The sequence below is a fragment of the Protopterus annectens genome, chromosome 4.part0 (genome assembly GCF_019279795.1).
Source record: "Protopterus annectens isolate FY-2018-M chromosome 4.part0, PAN1.0, whole genome shotgun sequence".
Lineage (NCBI taxonomy): Eukaryota > Metazoa > Chordata > Ceratodontiformes > Protopteridae > Protopterus > Protopterus annectens.
In genome coordinates, this window is record NC_056733.1 from 1,086,088 (window position 1) to 1,107,706 (window position 21,619).

A 21,619-nucleotide genomic window follows, 5' to 3' on the forward strand; every position below is an offset into this window, starting at 1 on the left:
AAAAATCTACATATTTTAATATATCAAGTCTTCCCACTTCTACATTTGAAATAAGTTCAAGTTAAAATTCCTGTTTAACAATGTAAACATTCTTTTGAATAACTCTGTTTAGCAACTTATACATTTTAGAGAAGTGTCATTCTCTAACACAGATTCTGCAAGCTTGCTTAAAGGACAACTCTTACTTCATTTTTACAGCAACACTAACTTGCAAGCTTCAATAAAAGTTTGTGACCAGGCTGGTCTCTTTTGGACCCTTTTCTAATATGATTCTCTTACACACCCCCTGATGTTAGAACACATCCTGCTTTAGTTCTCATTTTGTTTTTTCATTTGGCTTATGTTTTATTTATTTATTTTTAATTGTGCACTACTAATTTCATTTTCTCTGCAAATATCCATAACTTTAAATAAGGTCAGGTTTGTCCTAAAAGTTATGCCCTTGTTTCATCACTTCTTAGATCACAAATTGTGTATCTTATTACAGATTCATGCAGCTCAGCAAATTCACAATCTTTGTCTTCATACTTCAACAGTATGAGCATCTGTAGAACCTTTTAGTCTGGAAAAGAGCAAATGGCAAATTCTTTCTAAGCTGGTAACAACTACAGATTTTTTTCTATGTGCTGCCATTTTTGTCTTTTCCTCATCAAGAAAAATAAAATAATTAAATATGTTTAAGGGTTCTTCCTCAGCAAGAGATAATCTTCAGACTTTTCAGATAACTCACTTGCAATGAAAAGTAAGTTACCTTCTAGTATTCAGCTAAAATTCCTTCTAGGAAAAGTATTCCACTGTGACATTTATATTTCTGTAATTCCAAGCAAACTACTGACAGGAAATATATTTCTTCAATATGGCTCATCATATTTCACTACACTCTGATACTGTCATGTCAAGAAGCTTAACAATGCATACAAAGAAGGAGGAGGGATGTGGCATAAACTTCTAGGACGTCAACATTCCAACTGATTTCTTTGGATCTTCTGCTCACCATATTGCTCATTACTATAGAAGTTATACAAACTTATTTCTTACAAAAGTATTCTTTGACAACGATATTCCCAAATTACCCATCTCAGCAAAGGAAAAAGGCAGTAAAACTCATTTTGGAAAAGGTGCCGACCTATCGAACAGTACACACTCCCACCCACACATGCACTACATACACACCTACTGGCAGCCCGGATAATGCAAATTAACATATCTGCATATCACTGCGAGGAAACCAGAACACTTGGAGTAGATACAGGTAGAATATGTAGAATCACACACAGACGGTACTCCAGCCAAAAATCAAAGTGAAAGACCTATTGCTGTGATGTGGAAGTACTACTCACTGCATCAAAATACTGCCTAGCTCAGCATATATTAAATTAAAATTACCCAATACAGAATTTGTACTGCAAACAGTTCATTAACCACAACCACCAAATAAAGAAGTAAAGAACAGCACATCATCCCTCTGTCTCTAAACCGACCAATGGAAAAGGAGACCTAAAATATGTACAATGTGAAATATAGACCTCATTAAAAAAATGTAAAGTGAATCCTGTACGATAAATGTAACACAATTCTGAATTAAACTCCTAAACGGGATCTTACTCAAAATGCTGAGATCCAAGGTGAGCCCCATATGAGAAAATGATATGCTTAATTGTAAAATGGGAGTCTGCAGGTTACTGTAAGGAAATGTCAACAGTTTCTGAAAAAGGACACTCACTGGACAGTCATGTTAATTTACAGAAGGTTTTCAAATTATTTACTGAAATAAGGTCCAAGTAAGCAGAGCCATCTCCCATAGCCAAGTGCTCACTAGGAGCAGAGATCTCGTATGTGACACTGTGGTCCCTGGAAAGATGCAATGCATTTCCAAAAAGTACAGAATGGCCACAGAAAAGACATCAGAACAAATGAACTGAAATGCATGACTTTTGTATGACTTTTGCCATTCTTCTGATAATAAATCTTCCATGTTAAGATCCACCTCAAAGTTGTAAAAATGAAGTGAGACAACAGGGCTGAAGGGTATGCTGTTATGAGGTTTGAATGGATACTTGTACATTCATTAATGGTCTGATGGCAAAAATACCAATGTATAGCCTGATGGGTACACACCACTGAGCTACTACATAAGCATATTTATCAACTGGTCCAGGAAATGACAGGGTCAATGTCTTGAAAGTGAAGTTATACTACAGCTTGGAGCTCCTAACTGACAAGGACAAGAGAAAAGGGTACACAAGTAATAACACCAATCACCTCAATGGGCACAACGATAGAGTTGCTCAAGGCCATACATTGCTGCAGATATTAATGGTGACGACTGGTAGCCTGCAAAGTCAGATGCCTCAAATATACTTGTTTACTCTAGGTCTAGAATATCTGGCTAACATCAAGCTTCCAAATGAAAAACAGCCTCAAAAATGGTCAAATGTATATTATGGAAAGTTGCATAAACTAGCATGTTTTTATGGAGTAAAAGCTTTCATGTAGGGGGCTGCACTCGCTATATCGCTGGTACTTAATTCCAGGATTTCTGTACACCAGGACAAAGAACCCCACCATACACAGACCCTTGTCCAAATTTTCTACTGTTCGTTTCCTGATCTGGCCACAGTGATCCTGTCAAGATATTTTATTCCTGTTTATTTCATCCTCCAGGGAGACCACTTTCAAGTACTAACAATACAGTAGTAATAAAACAGAGTACAACACTGCATCTGTTCCACAAAGATACAGAATTTGAGCACAAAATCAGAAATATGCACTCAGTTGTTACAATGCTACAACAACAGAAGTTTAATCACCAAATGAGATTACTATAACGCAGGTCATTACTATGGTGAAAAATGCAAGCCTGTTATCAACAGTTGTGATCAGAGTACACCACTGATTAGCGGTAGAAGCTGCAGAAGGGTAGGGTTTCCCAAACTATGTCAAGTAACACAATGTATCAATAGCAGTGTTGCATCCACAGAAAGCTGGACGTAACCCTCATCCCTCTGCTGTCACAATTAAAGCTACATAAAAATAAGTTATGTACTCACCATAACGTTACATGTGACTTGTTCATCTCGCCTTCATTCTTACAGATGGGTTTGGAGCCGATCCTCGGCTCCAAGTCAGCCTTCTACACAGCTTGAGGTCTTCAGATAGCTCAAGGCCAAGTCCCTATCCCATGATGCACCTTGAGTTACCTCAGATCTTGTTTGCTGCGTCTAATACCATGTGCCATTCTATCACTCTTTAGGGGAAAAACCCATAGAAAGATTAAGCAACCAGGATAAGCTAGTATCTCGGTTCTCGAAAAACCCTGGAGGGGGTAGGAGGGTGGGAAGTAAGAATGAAGGCAAGATGAACAACTCAGATGGAAAGTTATGGTGAGTACATAACTTCTTTATGTGAAGTTGTTCTATCTCACCATTCATTCTTACAGATGGGTAGAGTCCCAAGCACCATCTTTCTTGAGTGGCTCACGGGAGCATGTTTTTCAGGACAGTAGACCCAAATGAAGCCCTGTCCCTGGAGGCCTTGTCAACTTTGCAATGAGTGATAAAGGTAGGAGGTCTTGACCAAGTGGCTGCTGCACAAATGTTGTCTATAGGAAGCCTGGCAGAAAAGGCAGAAGATGTGAACACTGCTCTGGTAGAATGAATCTTAATTTTGTGTTGCAAAGGTAGATTAGCAGTTGAATAAGTAAATGTGATGCAATCAGATAACCATTTAGTCAGTGTTGTTTTTGCCACTGGCATACCTTTTTTGAAATCTGTAAAGGAAACAAAAAGCTGTTCTGATTTTCTGAACTCTTTTGTTCTATCGAGGTAAAATCTGAGCCGTCTATGAACACAAAGTTGTTGGTGTGTTTGTGAAAGAACACTGGCAAATTTATGACCTGGTTAAGGTTAGTTTCAGTACAAACTTTGGGGAGAAATGACTGATTTGTTCGCAGGGACATTGTCAGCATGGAAAATCAAATAAGGAGGCTTCATAGACAAGGGCCTGAAGCTCTGACACTACGGGCAAAAGTGACGGCTACTAAAAAGTTAGTCTTCCATGACAAATACTTCAAATCACATGAGGAAGCTGGTTCGAAAGGTGGGGAGAATAATGTGTGAAAGCATAAAATTTAGATTCCATGGAGTATAAAGAGATTTTACAGGTGGTCTGAGATGAAAGGTCCCTTTGAGAAAGGTTTTGGATAGTTTGTGTGACATAATGTTTAATCCTTCAAAGCCAAGGTGAAACTTAGAGATAGCGGCAAGTTGTACCTGAACTGTTGCTGCTGCCACTCCTTTATTAAAAAGCATAGTCAAAAACTCTAATATGGGGAAATAGGGGCTTGGTAGGGATCGATATTATTTTGAGAAGCCCATAGAGAAAATCTTCTCCACTTGCTATGGTATAGCTTCCAAGTCAAGGACTTAACAGAAGATATCAATATATGTTGTGCTTTGTTTGAGAGGTTAAGGAACCTGGCTATGTTGGGAACTGGAGCTGTCAATTTCAGGGACTGAGGAGAGGGATGAAGAGCTACTGACGAATGCGTGAGAAGGTCTGGAACTGGATCCAGAATCCAAGGCTCTTCCAAAAGATGAAGTCGAAGAATGGGGAACCAAATCTGATGAGGCCAATGAGGGGCTATTAGAATGATGGTCCTTCCCAGGGCTTTTGCTTTCTGCAGTACTTTGGGTATCAAGGGAATTGGTGGGAATGCATAGAGGAGACCCGGAGGCCAATCGTGTACGATTGCGTCCCTTGGGGCTTCTCCCGGAGGATGAATCAAGGGAAAGTAGCTTCTGCATTTTGTGTTCATGTGGTTGGCAAAAAGGTCGTAGCAAGACTGGCCCCACCTGTGGAAAATTCTCTCCGTTCTCTCTTTCTTGAGGGACCATTCGAGAGGCAACAAAATTGCACTGCTCAGTTTGTCTGCTATCATGTTGGATTTCCCCGGGATGTGTGTTGCTAACAGAAAGTGCTGGGTGGATGTAGCCCACTGCCATACTCTTAGGGCCTCGCAACAAAGGGGATAGGACCTGGTTCCTCCTTGTTTGTTCAAGTACCAGACCACCGACATGTTGTCCGTCTGAATCACAATTGTTCCCAGAGGAAGAGCCCTGGAGGTACTGCAATGCCAGAAGTACTGCTCTCATCTCCAGGACACTGATATGCAGATGTGTCTCCTGTTCGATCCATGTGCCTTGGGCTGTTCTTCCCTGAAAATGTGCCCCCTCCACTCTATCAGGGAAGTGTCCGTGGTCACTGTGGCTGCTGGTGCTGGTAGAATAAAAGGACGACCTATCGTTACATGGAGAGGTCAACCACCACTGAAGATCCTTTTTACATGAGTTTGTGATCATTATCAGATGCAACACTGGAAGCTCTTGGTAAAACCATTGAGTGAATAACAGCCACTGCAGGATCCGCATGTGCATGCAACCCAACAGTATCGCTAGTATTGCAGCTGCCATCATGCCTAACAATTTTAGCACTTCTGATGCTGAAGCCTTGGATATGATATTGTGAGACCTGCTGACAAAGTAGTAAAACTCTTTCTGCTGGAAGTCTTAAAGTGGTGGTGGTGGTGGTGTCCAATTCTGCTCCGATAAGAACGATATGTTGCAATAGCGACAAGGCAGATTTTTCTGAATTTATTGTAATGCCCAGATGATTGCAGAGATAAAGAGTGGTGTCGCTGGCTTATATTAGCTGATGCCTGGTGGTGGCAGTGAGGAGCCAATCGTCTAGGTATGGAAACACATGGAATCCTAAACGCCTTAGGTGAGCCGTGATCACCGCCAAACATTTGGTGAACAATCTGGGGGCTGTAGTGAGACCAAACTTCAGGGCTCAAAACTGGTAATGACTGGCTCCCAGCCAGAAGCGCTGATGATCCCTGGATGGTCTGACAATTTTTATATGGTAGTACGCATACTGTCGCTCTATCGAGCACATCCAATTGTTTTTCCCTAAGAAGGGAAGTATCAACTGAAGCGTTACCATCCGGAACTTCTCTTTCTTGACAGATCTGTTTAGTCTGTTGAGGTCCAAAATAGACTCCAGTCCCCTGTCTTTTTTGGAACTAAAAAAAATCTTGAGTAAATTCCGGAGCCTGTCTGGTCTGCTGGGACTGGTTGGATGACTCTTTCTTAGCAACGTTTGGTCCTCTACTGCTGTTAATTCCCTGTAACTGGGTGGAACGTCCGGGATTTTTGTTGTCAATGGAGGGGGAGTGGCAAAAGGAATGAAAATATCCTCTGGAATCTATACTTTGTACCCAGTTGTCATTTGTTATTTTGAGCCAGGTGTCTGGATACAAAGATATGCGACCCCCGACTGCCTCCAGAGCAGGACAGTCAAGTCTCCTTTCAGGAGCGCTGGTAAGGCTTCCCAAAGAACTGGACTCTGTTGCCCTGGTTTTGCGGATCCCCTCTGCCGCGAGGTGGCATCTTCCATTATTGCCCCCTCCTCTGCCCCTGGAGGGGGGTTCACCACCTGTGTCCAGAAAGGCTTCTTGTGCTTTTTGGAACCACATCTTTCCTCCCTTTTGACCCTTGGGGTAGGGTCTGGTAGGGGTGGGAAAACAGACTCCGATGGCAGACAGAGTCTTTCCTTCCTGCTCACACCTGGTCAAAGTTTCCTTAACTTTGGGCCTGAAAAGGGACGAGCCATCAAAAGGGGTGCTGACAAAAGATGACTTAAAGGGCTCTGCGAAGGAACACAAGCACATCCAGGAATGTCTCCGGAGAGCAATTCCTATACCCGCTGCCCTACTTGTTCCATCAGCTGCATATGAAATGAGAAGCATGGATGAGTTCACTATGGAATTGAGGGTAGCAAGCTGAGAAGTGACTTCGTCAGAAGATCCTGCAGCTACTGTACCCTGAAGAGCATCTCCAAGCTCTTTTAGGAGATCTCTTTGCAGTCTCGTAAAATGAGTGAGATATTTCAGTGAACGCAAGACAAAAGTCGCTGAACTATACGTGCGCTTCCCATATCTAACCATGATTCTATAATTCCTGTTAGGAGGATGGATAGAGGAGGAAGTTTCCTACATCTCCTTTTTGGTGGCTGCTGCATCAACTGGCACTCCCTTGGTAAGAAAAGACTTTTCCTGGGGGGCAGAAATAAATTTATTGGGCCTCGTAGGGACAGGCTCCATGGTGTCCGGAGACTCCCATGCCCTTCGTGAGACTAACTCCAAGGGCGGAAACACCCAGGAGTTGGAGGGTTGAGACCCGAAAGCCTTCAGGAGAACAGACTCAGCTTCAGTAGGGTTGGTGGACTGCCAGCCACCCCTCTGCCTAACAATTTCTAATATCTCACCAAATTAGATATCTTCAGAGGGGGACTGTGGGAACCCTTTTGATTCATCTAAGTCGGTGTCTAACGTGCGAGACTCCTGTGGGGAGTCTACATGCTTCCTCTTGCAGATTCTCTTCCTGGGAACCTCATCAGTGGGAACTTCTGGTGAAGTCTCGGAACAGCAGAGGCCACCCAGTGGGGCTTCCTGAGGCTCAGGGTCTCTACGCTTAAACAGAATCTGTGAGGCAGAATTGGACACAGGTGCATTTGGGGAGGAGGAAGTTGGTTCTGAAGTTGTAGATGTTTTGGGAGACATCGCTCTCCTCATGGCTTCAAAGGCAACTCTGCTCCGATGAGAAGGGACTGCTGGTTTGAGAAAACCATCGATCCCCTCAGCACCGGGACAGTAGGCTCCGAACTACAGGTATGAACCGAGCTCATCCAAGCCGAAGCCCCAAGAGGCAAAGTCGGAACAGACAAGTCAGTCCAACAATCCTCCCCGGACCCGACTGGAGAGTGTCGGGCTCCTAGACTCCTTGATCGGTACCGAGGAAGTCAGTGTACACGGAACTGATGACACTGGAATAGGCGTCGGTTCCGAAGGCTCAACAACCATCAGGTCCAACTCCTCCAGTTCCAAAAGACCAGTATAGCTCGGAGGAGGAAATGAAGTTGATGGCAAGGCAATCTTCAGTTCTGAAACCGCTTGGGTTGGAGCCGATAAAATTTTCGCAAACGCCGGTTCCTGTAGCAACTTCTGCATCACACGATCCACATCCAAATCGGAAAGGCTAATCGAGGACTGAGATGACTGGATGGAAGGAGGCACTGATTGAAGTACTGGAGATTTTAGTAACTCGGATACCAGTTCCAGGACTGGGGACCGGCTCCGGGAGCTGTGGAGCAAACGTCGATGGTTTCTTGGATTTTTTAACTTATGAACTAGAAGTCTTGGAAGACTCTGAAGACTTACTAAACTTATCCTGGTAAATCAAAGCTTCCTGAAAGGACAATTTCAGCAGTCCTCTATCTATAAGCTTTCTCTTTCTCTCCTGAAGAACTCTAGAAGAAAAGGAATTGCAAATGGAGCAGCTTTCCTGTAGGTGCAAGGCTCCAAGACAATACACGCAATTTACATGGCTATCCATTACAGACATTTTCTGTCCACATTTTGGACACTTTTTAAAACCTGACTTGGGATGCTTATCTCTATCCTGGTCAGTCATAATCAACTATACAGTATCTAGAAAAAAACTACTGTACTGTAAAAGGACTAGACACACCTAAAACTAGTCAAATAAGCCCTAAACAACTATGGGCTAAATATGCTGTGGCTTAACTGTCACTATGAAAATACACAAACACTATCTAATCAAACCACAATACATAAGCTATCTATATAGATATATATATATATATACATACACAATACCAAATACTGTGACTAAACCGTCATTGTTCAAAGGCACACAAACACAAAATAACTACTTATTTAAACTATCTAAATATAACAGGCCTATTAGACAAAAACAAAGGCCAAAAGCTATAATAATGAAAAGGCACACCAAAGGGAAAGGGAATATCATTATAAGCTAAAAAAGCTGTAAGAACTAAAGATTAACTCTAATAGCAGAGAAAAAAAACACTACTAGCTAGATAATATTAGAATAAGATAAACTGTAATGGCCCAAGCTAAGCGAGGAACCTCCGATCTACTGCAGCGACAAACTAGATATGAGGTAACTCAAGGTGCATCATGGGATAGGGACTTGGCCTCGAGCTTTGTAGAAGGCCGACTCGAAGCCAAGGATCAGCTCTGAACCCATCTGTAAGAATGAACGGTGAGATAGAACAACTTCACATGACATTACATGGTGATTACCCAGAGATATGTTAAACTGACTCTGCCAATGTCACACAAATGAAACACAGTCCACAGCAGTTGGATTTCTTCCTGCAATATCCTACATCGGAGTTGGGGTACAATCTTAGGTTGTAAGTCAAGGAGATGCCTGGATCCCTATCAGATTATCGAACATTCAAAAATTCAAAATTCATATGGCTGAGACCATATGATCAAATTTTTTGTAAGTGTTAACGTTTAAAAAAACAAACCTTTTTAATGTTTTTGCCGGGGGGAGGGGGCAAGCCTCACTGCACCACAAACATGGGTGGCTGCACCCCCCATACCCCTGCTAATTAAATAAACCAACTCTGAGGTCACACTACAGTGAGGAAAAGGGTAAATTTCCCGATATGAGTTGTACAGTGATCTCCACTGAAAACACTTGAACTTCTGAAAATTCAATCATATGGTCTCAGCCATATGAATTTCAAATTTTCAGAAGTTTGATAATCTGGTAGGATCAAAATGCCTACCCTGCCAATAGGCTATCAAACAAAAAATGGGAAAGTCACCTTCAAAGGTGAATTTCCATTACACACACACTGTGACTGCTGACTACAGGCAAATGAGTGACAGTCCAGGCAGCAATATCCGGGACAGAAAACTGCTCGAGTGGGGGACGAGAAATTATAGGGTACAGTTGGAAAGGCTACCAGTATGGAAAAGAAATGATGGGGGTAAGATTAGTATGGTATATTATGATGTACAAGTGAAAATAGTCAAAAATCTTCAGAAATAAGGGATTAACTCAATAAATATTTAAGTTGTATCCAGGGACACACACATAACATGATTCATATATAAATACTTGCAAACACAAAATCATAATGTAAGAAAACAAGAATGCTATTGAAATGGACTTAAGCAAACAAACTACTTCCTACACCTCTATTAATGTGTGCTTTATCTCCTTTACCTTCTCTTTAAGCTCTTGAGCACTGGTTTTCCTTTTCAGTCTCTCTTGGCAAAATGTAATATAATGTTTCCACATTGCCTCTGAAAAGGAAATGACATCAGTTATAAAACAAAACAAAATGCCCTTATTGCTAAGAAATTCTTAAGAAAAACTTGGCTTGTGTATTCTACAGAGAGAACATCCATCTCCACACAAATACTGGGAACAGCATAAGCAAATGGAAGGGGATCTGGTAAGGTTTCTGCAAACTTAATTCATGTGGGCATGCTTTCAAAAAAAGATAACTGCATGAACATTACAGGACTGCCAGATGAAAGTGCAGTATACAAACAAAAACACACTATTTATTCTTAACAGAATGTGGTTATTCAGTCAGGATGGGGTCAGCTGAACAAAGGAAGAAAAGAGGATGGCAAATACTAAGACTACAAAGGATATCATCCAAAAATATCAAGCAACTGTCAATGCCAAATGATGTCTTGTACTACTGAAGCATTGGGTTGTGTGTATAAAGCATGGGGTGATGCAAAAACTGGAAGTGCTTAGCTGTGGACATTGTAAATTATAGAAATTAGCAAAGTAATGAAAAACTTAAAACTGAACTCCAAACACAAAAGGTGGAAAAAAGAAGGAACTGGTACCAAAAAAACAGAGCACGGCTCTGTTTTTTTGGTACCAGTTCCTTCTTTTTTCCACCTTTTGTTTGGAGTTATAGAAATTAGCTTCAGTTATATTTGTAAAGGGAAGGACTATGGTAGTTAACTTACAATGAACTATAATATCCAGAGATTACATTCATCAAAATACCAGGTAATGAAGCAAAATAACATGGAAACAGATTGAAAAAAACTGTCCAAAACCATATAATGTATGGCTCAAATTTAACATGACAACAGGGAGTAAATACAAACATGAACATAAGTTGAGGAAGACAAGGTAATTAACTGATTACACTTATCGATGTATGAAGGGTTAAGATTGGGCACATCTATGTGGTGGGAAACAAATTCCTGAGAAACACTGGAAAAGTGACAGGTTTTTAGGAAAGGCGAGGAAAGGAACAGTAGTAGAAGGATGATAATCATGGGCAAAAAACCATCACATTTCATTCAGACAGCTATTCTGAGAATCCTAAATGTTAAAAGATATTAGAAATCTGTCTGAACAAGGATGCTGTGCTACCCAGGGCTGCAAGGTGTCACAGAACTGTAATGGCCAACACCACACCTCTTAAATGTCCCTGAATTTGCCTCAAATTCTTGGTGTGTCCCTCATGAAATTTGCAACATTTTGACAAATCACTGAAGATTACAGTCATTAATTAACACGCATCAGCCAAATCTGCTGTCCTGATTACATCCTAGGTGATCACAGGTTGATTAGCACTCAGTCATCTGCATGAATTGATGTGGGATAGATGGATGTTCCTAACCTTGGGGCTTGGGGAGATTAAATGTGACTGTCCAGTGCAACAATACCACATAAGAGGGGCAGCGACGAAAGGCTCAGGGTCAGGCATTTGATCATAAAGCCAAAAAAAAGAAGTGTGTACTTTCATGAGGAAGTCATAATGGCTCCCATGGTGATGTAGGTCACTTGTTCCTCAACCAGCAGATTGGTTAGAGCCACACCAAATATGTGCTCATTGCTGGGATGGTGTCAAGAGCACAAACTACTACAGAGGCATCAGTTTTACCCAGCCTTTTGAACAGAAGTCAAACAGCCTCCGGATGGAAACCTAGACAGTGTCAGACTCAAACAAAAGCCCTCTGAAACACTAGATTAGATGTGTTTAAGCATCACTGTATAAGCTCCCCTAATGTAGTTTACAGATACCTCCCACTGTATGCAGCAACACAAACACTACTTTGGCTGGAGAACTGAGGTCTGCTGAGGACTTGGTACCCATTCTGGACATTAGTTTCATTCAACCTTGCAAGCAGTGGTCAAATAGCCCTCAACTTGAAAATGGATACAATTGCTAGACTGTGACAAAAAAAAAGCTGCTCCTGCAATGCTGGATTTGCTAGATACATGTAAAGGCACCATATGTCAGTTCCCCTAAGGCTGTTGATGGAGTATAAATCTCACATGACAGACAACAAAAATGTTTCCTTACTTGGTAAAATAAAAATATTTTTATCTTCTGATAAAACACAATTAAGATGAACTGCTGTATTCGTGGTCATGTAAGAACAAATTATGGCTATTTGTACTGTCTGCGAATCAACATAACTAAGCCCCAATTGATACAGGCCACTTATGTTAATGTGTGATGACTGCAAATAAGCATAAGCAAATTATCATAATGAGATGCAAATGAGAAATTATGTAAAATGGTATAAGCTAATTCACACGCTTACAATTTACAGTCAAATTTTCATGCTTTTGCATGCAGTCTGCAGGTTCACTGTAAAAAGTGGAGTTGCTCCTATTCTGTCTACTTTGAAATCTGTAAAGATGCTTTCATTTAACACTAGCTTAGCCGTTTCTGTTCCTGACTATATACAAATTATTTGAGTTGTCCTTTCTCTGCCTTGATCCCTTGTTCTGTATCATTACTGCCCATGAAATGCCACACTCGTAAACAAAAAACTCAAACACCTAGTGGTAGCTTCTGATGCACAGTGAAAGCATATCTGCCAGCCTCAGAAGATAAAACGTTAAGTGACACAAGCCCCATAATTACATACAAATGCAGAGTCCAGAAAAGTAGTTATGCTGAAGTAATGTTTGCACTATCATGAACACAATCACGGTTGTAAAGAAAGCAGTTCCTTAACAGATCCATCCTTTCCTTAGCCCCCATCACTTTCTTGTAATCATAATACTGTCAATTCTCAGTTAGTGACACTCCAGTTTCTCCCTGTAAAGACGCACGTTGAGCCAGCATTTATCCTTGCCACTTCGGTACTTCTGAATTAAATCACTGCATTAGTAACATGTAAAAATTCATCCTTTCCTGAAACTATTCTCATTTCCCTCTTGTAATGTTTTCATACCTCTCTCCATAATGACATGCTGCTACCACTGAAGCATAAACCATCTAAATTATGAGTTACATCTTATCCAAAAATCTCTGATAAGCACAATTCCATTTTTCCATCCATGTTCTGACTTTGTAAACTGCCTTTTCAACTAAATGTTGCAGCACATTCTTCTATCTGTAAATATGATTTGTTCATTTCCTATGTGATCCTATTCATCCAGGCTGTGCCTGCAAATGGTCCACTGAGATCAGTGCACTACCCTAACAAATAAAAATAAAAAACTGAATGAATGCATATACAATCAGTAACTGACACCAAAGCAAATTAATGTCTCACTGATCAATAATCATTTCCACCAATGCTGTAATAATTTCCCATTTACAAATGACAGTTTACAGTATTCACAAAATCCACTGTAATATGCCCATCACATGAATAACACAAATACTTTTGGAAGTGAACTCAAAACTCAAAAAACTTGCATCATTTTGAACTGTTTCACATTAATTTCCAATACTTCTATCATGCTTTTCTTACTTTAAAAAGTCTGCAGTTCCCCAAGTAATTTGTTGCCCTAACTCCAGTAACGCCAGGATAATATGATGCTGCTGATTAATCATGTACATTCAAGGTCCTTTACGCGCTGTGAGTGCAAATTGGGCTCCTTTACATTTATCTCTATGACTTGCAATAATACACAAATGTGTATGGGATCTTATGCATGTAACTGGCCTTCCTACTTGTACACAAACAATACTCATCTTCAAGTACATTTACACTTTTGCCATAAGTAGGAGTGTTTATCAAAATGCCTGTGCATTTCCTTAGTCAGCAAGAATAACCTCTGCTGACTGTATTTGCATATAGCCATGGTGCCATCTGGACATGGACTGCATTCGGCCACTTTGAGACAAAATTGTATAGCGAAACCTTACGGGAACCAAGTACAACATAGGCTGGCAGTCAGGCACACTTAAATGGCCAAGTAGGCATACTGATGGAGCCTATTAACGTATTATGCAGTCTCTCATAGCCATACACACATACCCTGCACACCAAACTACCTACCAGCAAAATATCATAGATTGACCCGCATCAGATATTATAGCCCAAGACCTAGGAAATTCCAGAACCTAATATGTAAACTTCCAAAACTTACACTGAGAATACAAGACCAAATCACGGCCAAAATTCTACCACAACCATAGAGCCCCACACCCCAACCCCTGCTAACACATAACTGCTCACTAGACCCCATAACTCACTACTGACAGCCCATCTCACTATTCGGAACATAAATAATAAAGTTGCCCACCTACATGCTCTCATGGATGTACATTCATTTGACATCCTATGTTTCACTGAAACATGGCTCAAGCCAGCAACACAAGACAATGAGGTTATTCCGCCCAAATACAATATCTTGAGACTAGACGGTAAAGCTAAGAAAAGTGGGGGAGTGGCTATTCTATACAAATCTGGATTACAGGTGACCTCTATAGACTCTAAACCCCCTCCAACTAGTAATGCTGAAATCCTTATTTCCAAGTTTCAGCTTAATAAATGTAAATCCAGCTATATCATCGGTGTTTACCTTCCCCCAGGCAATAACTCTAACACCCTAGAGGGTATCCTTAACTGGCTTTCCACCAACTATCCCCAAGAAACCATAGTACTGGGTGACTTTAATATCAACTGGAGGAGCTGTACCTCTGAACAGCCTACTACTCATATTAACCTATATGGTTTTACTCAAACCATTACATCCCCCACAAGGACCAATAAACTTAACGAGGAAAGCACCTTAGAATGGATTCTCATAAATAGTCACCACCAAACTTACAAAGTAGGGACCCTCCTCAAAGATATAAGAGACCATTCACTCACCTTCATAATCAAATAAAACAGTGACATTCCAAGCCCAACCACCTATAGGACAATAAGAACCAACATAAATTTTAACCCCGACATCTTTCAAAATGAACTTAAGGCATGTGATTGTTCACCCCTTAAACACCTACCTCTAGAGGAAGCAGTAAAATACTTTAATACTAAATTCTTAGCCATTTTAGACTTCCAAGCACTAACACGTACAATTAGCACTAAGATTAAACCTGCCCCATGGCTCTCAAACAACCAAACAAAAAATCCTCCTTAGAAAAAGTCTGGGCCAATTGGCGTACTACTAAAAGCCCTGCAGATCAATTAAAGTTTAGACAGCTAAGAAACGATACAAAAAAGCCATACTGTTGGATAAAAGAAACTTGCTTTCAACTCCACAAACCCACCAAAACAAACCACAAAAGTTCTGGTCAAGCATTAAACTCTTACACCCAGGTCGTTCCATCACACCCACCCCATTAGACTCTAATCACGATAGTCTCAAGCAAACAGCCAATACCTTTAACACTTTGTTCACAGAGACCATTCAATCTCTTGCCAATCAACTATCCCCTGACATCTCATCTTGGACCACCTCTATCTCTAACTCACCCCCATCATTTCACTTTCAATCTGTTCTTACATCCCTTGTCTGCACCCTTATTCAAAAACTTAAACCAACCACCCTCTCTGCCGATCTACTACCTGCAGAATACCTGCAAAAAGCTGCAAAAGCAATAGCCTACCCCATTTCCATCCTGATTAATAGAACTATTACTAAAGGAACTATCCCATCAATCTGGAAAATTTCACATATTATCCCCCTGCATAAAGGTGGTAACTCCAACGAATTATCAAACTATAGACCTATAGCTATATTATCTCCACTGGCAAAAATCATGGAGAAATGCATTCATAAACAACTGTTAAACTACCTAATAGAAAACGTACTAGCTAACAGCCAACATGGTTTTAGGCCATTTCAAAGCACCACCTCTGCCTTCTTATCCTTCTCTGACTGTATTAACAAAAATCGCAATGACGACACTCTATCCTCAGCCCTCTTTACTGATCTCTCGAAAGCCTTCGATATGGTTAACCACCAGTTGCTCATAAACATACTCAAAAACCTGTCACTAGATGCACTGGCTAAACAATGGTTCCAATCCTACTTAAACAATAGACAGCAGGCTGTACTATGGGAGAACAACTTATCTACCCACCTCCCAATTGCCCTTGGTGTCCCTCAAGGCTCCATATTAGCCCCTCTCCTATTTTCTATTTTTATAAATGACCTACATTCTGTAATATCTCAAACTACCTGCATCCAATACGCAGATGATTCCATGTGAATATGCTCAGCCACTTCTCCATCAGACCCTAATCCAAAATGTGTTTAATACAGTCGAGAAATGGCTTCTACACCGATGCCTCATCTTGAACCCCAAAAAATAAAACTGTTACTATTCACTCCTGCCTGTAGGGCCTCCCCACTTAACTTTACTGTTATATCAAAGCAATGGTACTATCATATCTCCTGATCCTACTACAAAACTTCTTGAGATACTAATTGATAACCTTAACTTTGATTCCCATATTAACAGTACTATAAAAACAGTCAAAAAAATTAGGATCCCTCTACAGGATCAAACCCTTTCTGACTCCACTAGCCAGGGCTACTATTGCCCATACCCACTTAATCTCTACCCTTCTCTATGCCTCCCCTATATATACTAAACTGTGCAAAAACAACCTTAACACGCTGCCTATCTGCAACAATAATATTGCCAGATTTGCAACCGGGTCTGCTTTCAGAACCTATCATTGTTACAATCTTGAACAACTAGGATGGCTAGAGTTGCCAAATCTACTACTATTTAACCAATTAACAGTTGCCCACAAGATCCTGTATCAACCTACTAATACACCAATACTTACAAACCTTATCACCCCCTATAATAAGACCCTATGCTCATCAAATAAACAATTTGTACAAATAAGTAAAACTAACAATATGGCTGGAGACTCCTTGTTCACTAATACCGTGGGTAAAACTTGGAACTCACTCCCCAGTGACCTAACCTCCCTTGCCTCAATAACACTATTTAAAAGCAAACTGAAACAATACCTTAAATCACATTGGTTATACCCATGTGCTAACCCTGACTAACTACCTCACTTATCTCTGGGTACTAATCACTATACCTGTATAAGCTAGTTATTTTTCTGTTAACTATAAAGAGAGTGTGCTTTTATATATTAATCTAATGTTATTAGAGATATCTTTGTATGACTATCCATATATATATATGTACTATGATTCTGTAAGCAGAAATGTAAGGAAATGTAAAGAATTGCAAAAATCTGTAATGTACCTGCATCTGTAAAATGTCACGTAATATAAATAATAATGTGTTTTGTGGAGTTTTCTCCCCGGGCCTCTGCTGAAAATGGACATATATCAAGCTGGATTAGCCCGGTCAACAAATGTAAAATAAAAAAAAAATTAATACAAGATTACATCTCTGAGCAATTTAATATTTTCTAGCAAAAAGTATTTTTGTGCAACAAATTTGGATCATTTATAAACTATAGCTGGTCGTAACTCATAATTCTGGGTGCAAAGGTAACAAAACAGTAACACACCGAATTTCAGAGTCCCAAGTTATGATTCCGGGTAATACTTTTACATTCTTTTTTAGTAATAGCATTTAGAATGCCGGAAAAAGAATAATTTTCAAGAACAAAGAAGCAGTGATTTTCTTTGCTCCCATTCTAAACAGCATTAGTAGCATTAAACTTATATTTTTAACTGTAAGCACTATACTACTGCAAAAGAATATGTACTTATGATTTTATACACTACATATTCACCTCCTTGGAAAAAAATGCACAAATGTGCATGTTTGTTGTGACTGGAAAGACATCTATGTCAGAGAGGTTGTGAAATTATAACACATTAAGTCAAAAACAAACATGGTTTGTGTCTTCACCATGTTTCTGAAAATGTAACCATTAGCTTCAGTTCCTTTTGCACACAGTGCTTACATGGAATGTGGCCCTTCTGAGAGGATGTACCTCCTCAGATTGTGAAGTCATCATGTAAAGATGATGGCCACATTGTCCGTTGCCAAACACTGCAGTCGCATTAAACCATATTAACTCATTGCTTCCTACAAGCGTATACCCTTCAGGAAAGTAGAGATCTGATAATCCTCGTTCATTCCTTATGCATGGGTATCCGTTCCGAACTCAGAACCGAGCCGGCCATTTTCCAAGCTCGCATCAGCTTCAAACTCTCGAGCTAAACTCTTACCCACAATCCCCTCTCCCTGTTACCTCAGATTTCGTTTGCCACGTTGCCATTCGGTCGTGTCAAGCTACTTCTCTTTAGCTAAGTACAGTCATTTGCTGTTTAATAGTTTTTCAGATTACTTTTCTGTCAAAAAAGTTCATATTTCATTGTCTCTTACCCTATCGCATCTAGCGTACATAATTTTTTCAGGTTTCTCTGCTTCTTTCTTTACCACTTTTACCGCAGGGTATTCTCTCTTTACCATCATTGTAAATCCCTTTCCTTTTTCCTCTCATACCTTCGGGTACTCTCTTGTACCATTGCTGGTACCTTTTCTATTAATTAATTTGCTGTCATGGCAGATAAGAAAGGTAGTCCGGGGTTTAAGCGGTGTTCTGATTGTGGACACAAACTACCTACTTCTGATGCACACTCCTTGTGTGTTTATTGTTTGGGAGTTTCTCATTTGTCTGTTGACCCACCCTGTACTATTTGTGAGAACTTTTCTAATAGAACCTTGTTGGAAAGGAAAAACAAGCTGTTACTGAAGGGACTTCTTAAATCTCCCTTTTCAGAGGCTATTTCTGGGTCGGAGGCCTCAACCCATCCTAGAGCCCATAAGAAAATCTTGATGTTCCTACTAAGGCTAAATCTTTGCCTTCGTCCCCTACTGGGGACTCCCGCCAACCAAAACCTAAAAAGGCTAAAGTTTCGGCTCCGGAGCAGCTCACTCAGTCAGCCCCAGTGCTTTCGGTGCCTAGACCTTCGGCACCGAGGCCTTCGGCTCCATTAGTGATTTCGGCTCTGTCTTCTCCTGCAGCCTTCTATATATCGGCACCGAGGGGCTCCTCGGTTCAGACTACTACCACTGTTTCTGCACCGACCTTTCAGTCGGCACCGACCTTGACCGCGTCGGCTCTGAGATCTTCCTCGGAACCGACACCTTTATTGTTGACTCCAGTTTTGTCAGTTCCAGCTTTGGCACGGACATCCACTTTGGCACCGATCCCTGTGTTGGTGAAGACCATGACCTCGGCACTGATGACTTCTTTGGTGCAGACAACAGTAGTCCAGTCTCTCTCGGCACAGTTGTCCTCGGTGCGGACAGATGAGATGGGCACAGTCTGCCTCTTCTGTGGACAGGCCTGTTTCTCCCTCAGTCTCCGTGAGGTCCACTAGACGCTTTTCCGAACATGATGTGTTGCGTCTTGTGGACCAGGTATTCTTGGCCAGAGGTATCCCACCCCTCAGGAACTATCAATCCTTGGGAGGTGATCACCCATCTCCAAAGACCCCTTCTTATTCTCCTCCTTCATTGCCTTTGAAGTCCATGGATATAGCACAGTCTTCCCCTTCTGTGGTCCCCTTATGGATCTCACTAAGAAACCGCAGCTGCCTTTGTGGCAGGAAAGTTCTGCTACGACCCAGGATGTCGGTTGTGACACACATAGTTTGCTGCTCCACAGCCATCCAGGGACTCCGGGTGGGCAGGCTGAGCCACTTAGGGGAGGGGTGACCCCTGTCCTAGACATGCACTCCTCTTCTAGTGGACCAGCCTTCCAACTGATGGAGAAGTATTTCGCTGCTGCTGGCGATACCGGACTGTCTACACCTCCGCCCTCCTCTGGTACACTGGTTTCACAAGCCGCACCTAGCGGACACCGTGTGCAAGGGCCGCAGGACATATTCCCTCAGGAATCCCCTTTTCGGCTGTCTTCTCCAGCTTCTCCCACTGAGGAGGTCCACTGGAAAAGTTTGTGTAAGAGGAAGCACACGGACTCCACAGAGGAGTCCCTCACCGAAGACACAGATTTCGATGAGGGGGAAGGATCCCCTAAGTCACCCTCTGAGGTATCCTTTAGTGATATCCTCGAAATCCTGAAACAGAAAGGTGACTGGCAGTCCTCTAATCCAACCTCTGAGGAATCTGTGTTCCTGCAGGCCTTTCGCACCCGGCCCCCTAACTCCTGGGTTACTCCACCTGCCGATGAACTTGCCTGGCTCATCGTGCAGCGTGCTTGGAAGGCTCCTGATACCGTCAAAGCTATTCCCCGGAGGACAGATAAGATTTTGCCCCCTCCTGCTTCGGATCCCCATTGGTCCAAAGGTCTTCCTGTGGATGCTTTGGTAGTGGCGGCCGCAACAAAAAAGGATCTGGCAGAAGAAGAAAGCCATACTGTCCATCCATCTAACAGAGTCCCGGGCCCTGGACAGGATAGGGAAGCGCACCTTTGCTTCAGTGACCTTTGCTAACAGGTCCCTGAATTATATGGCACATTTTACCAGGCTTCAAGGGGATCTGATTTCTGAGCTCTCTGAAACCTTGGCTGGTGCCGTGTCTGATGAAGTCCGTGACAAAGTGGCCTCTCAGCTGGCCACCACTGAATCTATATCGAACTCCTCTATGCGACTGATATCTCACGCATCAGAAGGAGCAGCTAGAGCAGCGAGTTCAGCTGCGGTCTTGAGACGACATGCCTGGATGCGCTTGTGCAATTTTGCGGAACCCTTTAAGGCTTCCTTTCTTAATGTTCCCACTGAGGCCACCTCGTTGTTTGGGCCCAAAGTTAAAAGCACACTGGCCAGATGTGAACAGGACGGTAAGACCCTTTCTGCCGTAGGTGTCCGTTATTCTTCCCCTCAACGTGCTTTCTCCCGAAACCAAAAGAGTGGGAAGATATGGTTCAAGAAATCTCAGGGTCCTTTCCATGACACACAGGCCGAGTTCTCCCCCAGAGGCAGAGGGGGAAACTCATAGGGAAGACGCTCCTTTCGGGGCAGAGGGGGTCCGCGTAACCAGGGTTCCAGGGATTCTTTCCCTGGTCAATCCTACCAGCGCTCCTGAAGAGTGGTCCAACTCCTTTCCTCTGGAGGTGGTTGGGGGACGTTTCTCCTTGTACCCTTCTGCCTGGCTAAACATCACCACCGATTCTTGGGTACACAGGATTATAACCAGAGGTTATCATATCCCCTTCGATCTTCGTCCTGCCCCTTCAAAAAACCTTCCCGACGTTCCACCCAGTCAAAGGGGAAGAAGCAGCACTAAAGATAGAAAAGGTGCTAAGAAAGAGAGTCATCCAAATAGTCCCTCCAGACCAGATAGGATCCGGATTCTACTCAAGACTATTTTTGGTGGCAAAAAAAACTGGGGACTGGAGACCGATTTTGGATCTCAGTGTACTGAACAAGTTTGTGAGAGTACAAAAATTGCAGATGGTCACAAAACAGTCTATCCTCCCGCTTTTGGAAAAAGACGATTGGATGTGCTCAATAGATCTTCAAGATGCACACTACCACATAAAAGTTGACAGGCCACCAAGAAGATT

The 21,619-nt window shown here is 41.8% G+C and overlaps 1 protein-coding gene across 1 annotated transcript in view; it reads right to left on the bottom strand.

Moving 5' to 3' along the window:
* UTP6 (UTP6 small subunit processome component) overlaps nt 1–21,619 on the bottom strand; it is a 1,596,914-nt gene that overhangs the window by 437,945 nt on the left and 1,137,350 nt on the right. The window contains exon 12 of the mRNA XM_044068038.1: nt 10,128–10,207. Within this exon, the coding sequence (XP_043923973.1) occupies nt 10,128–10,207 (80 nt within the window). The remainder of the gene's footprint in view (nt 1–10,127; nt 10,208–21,619) is intronic.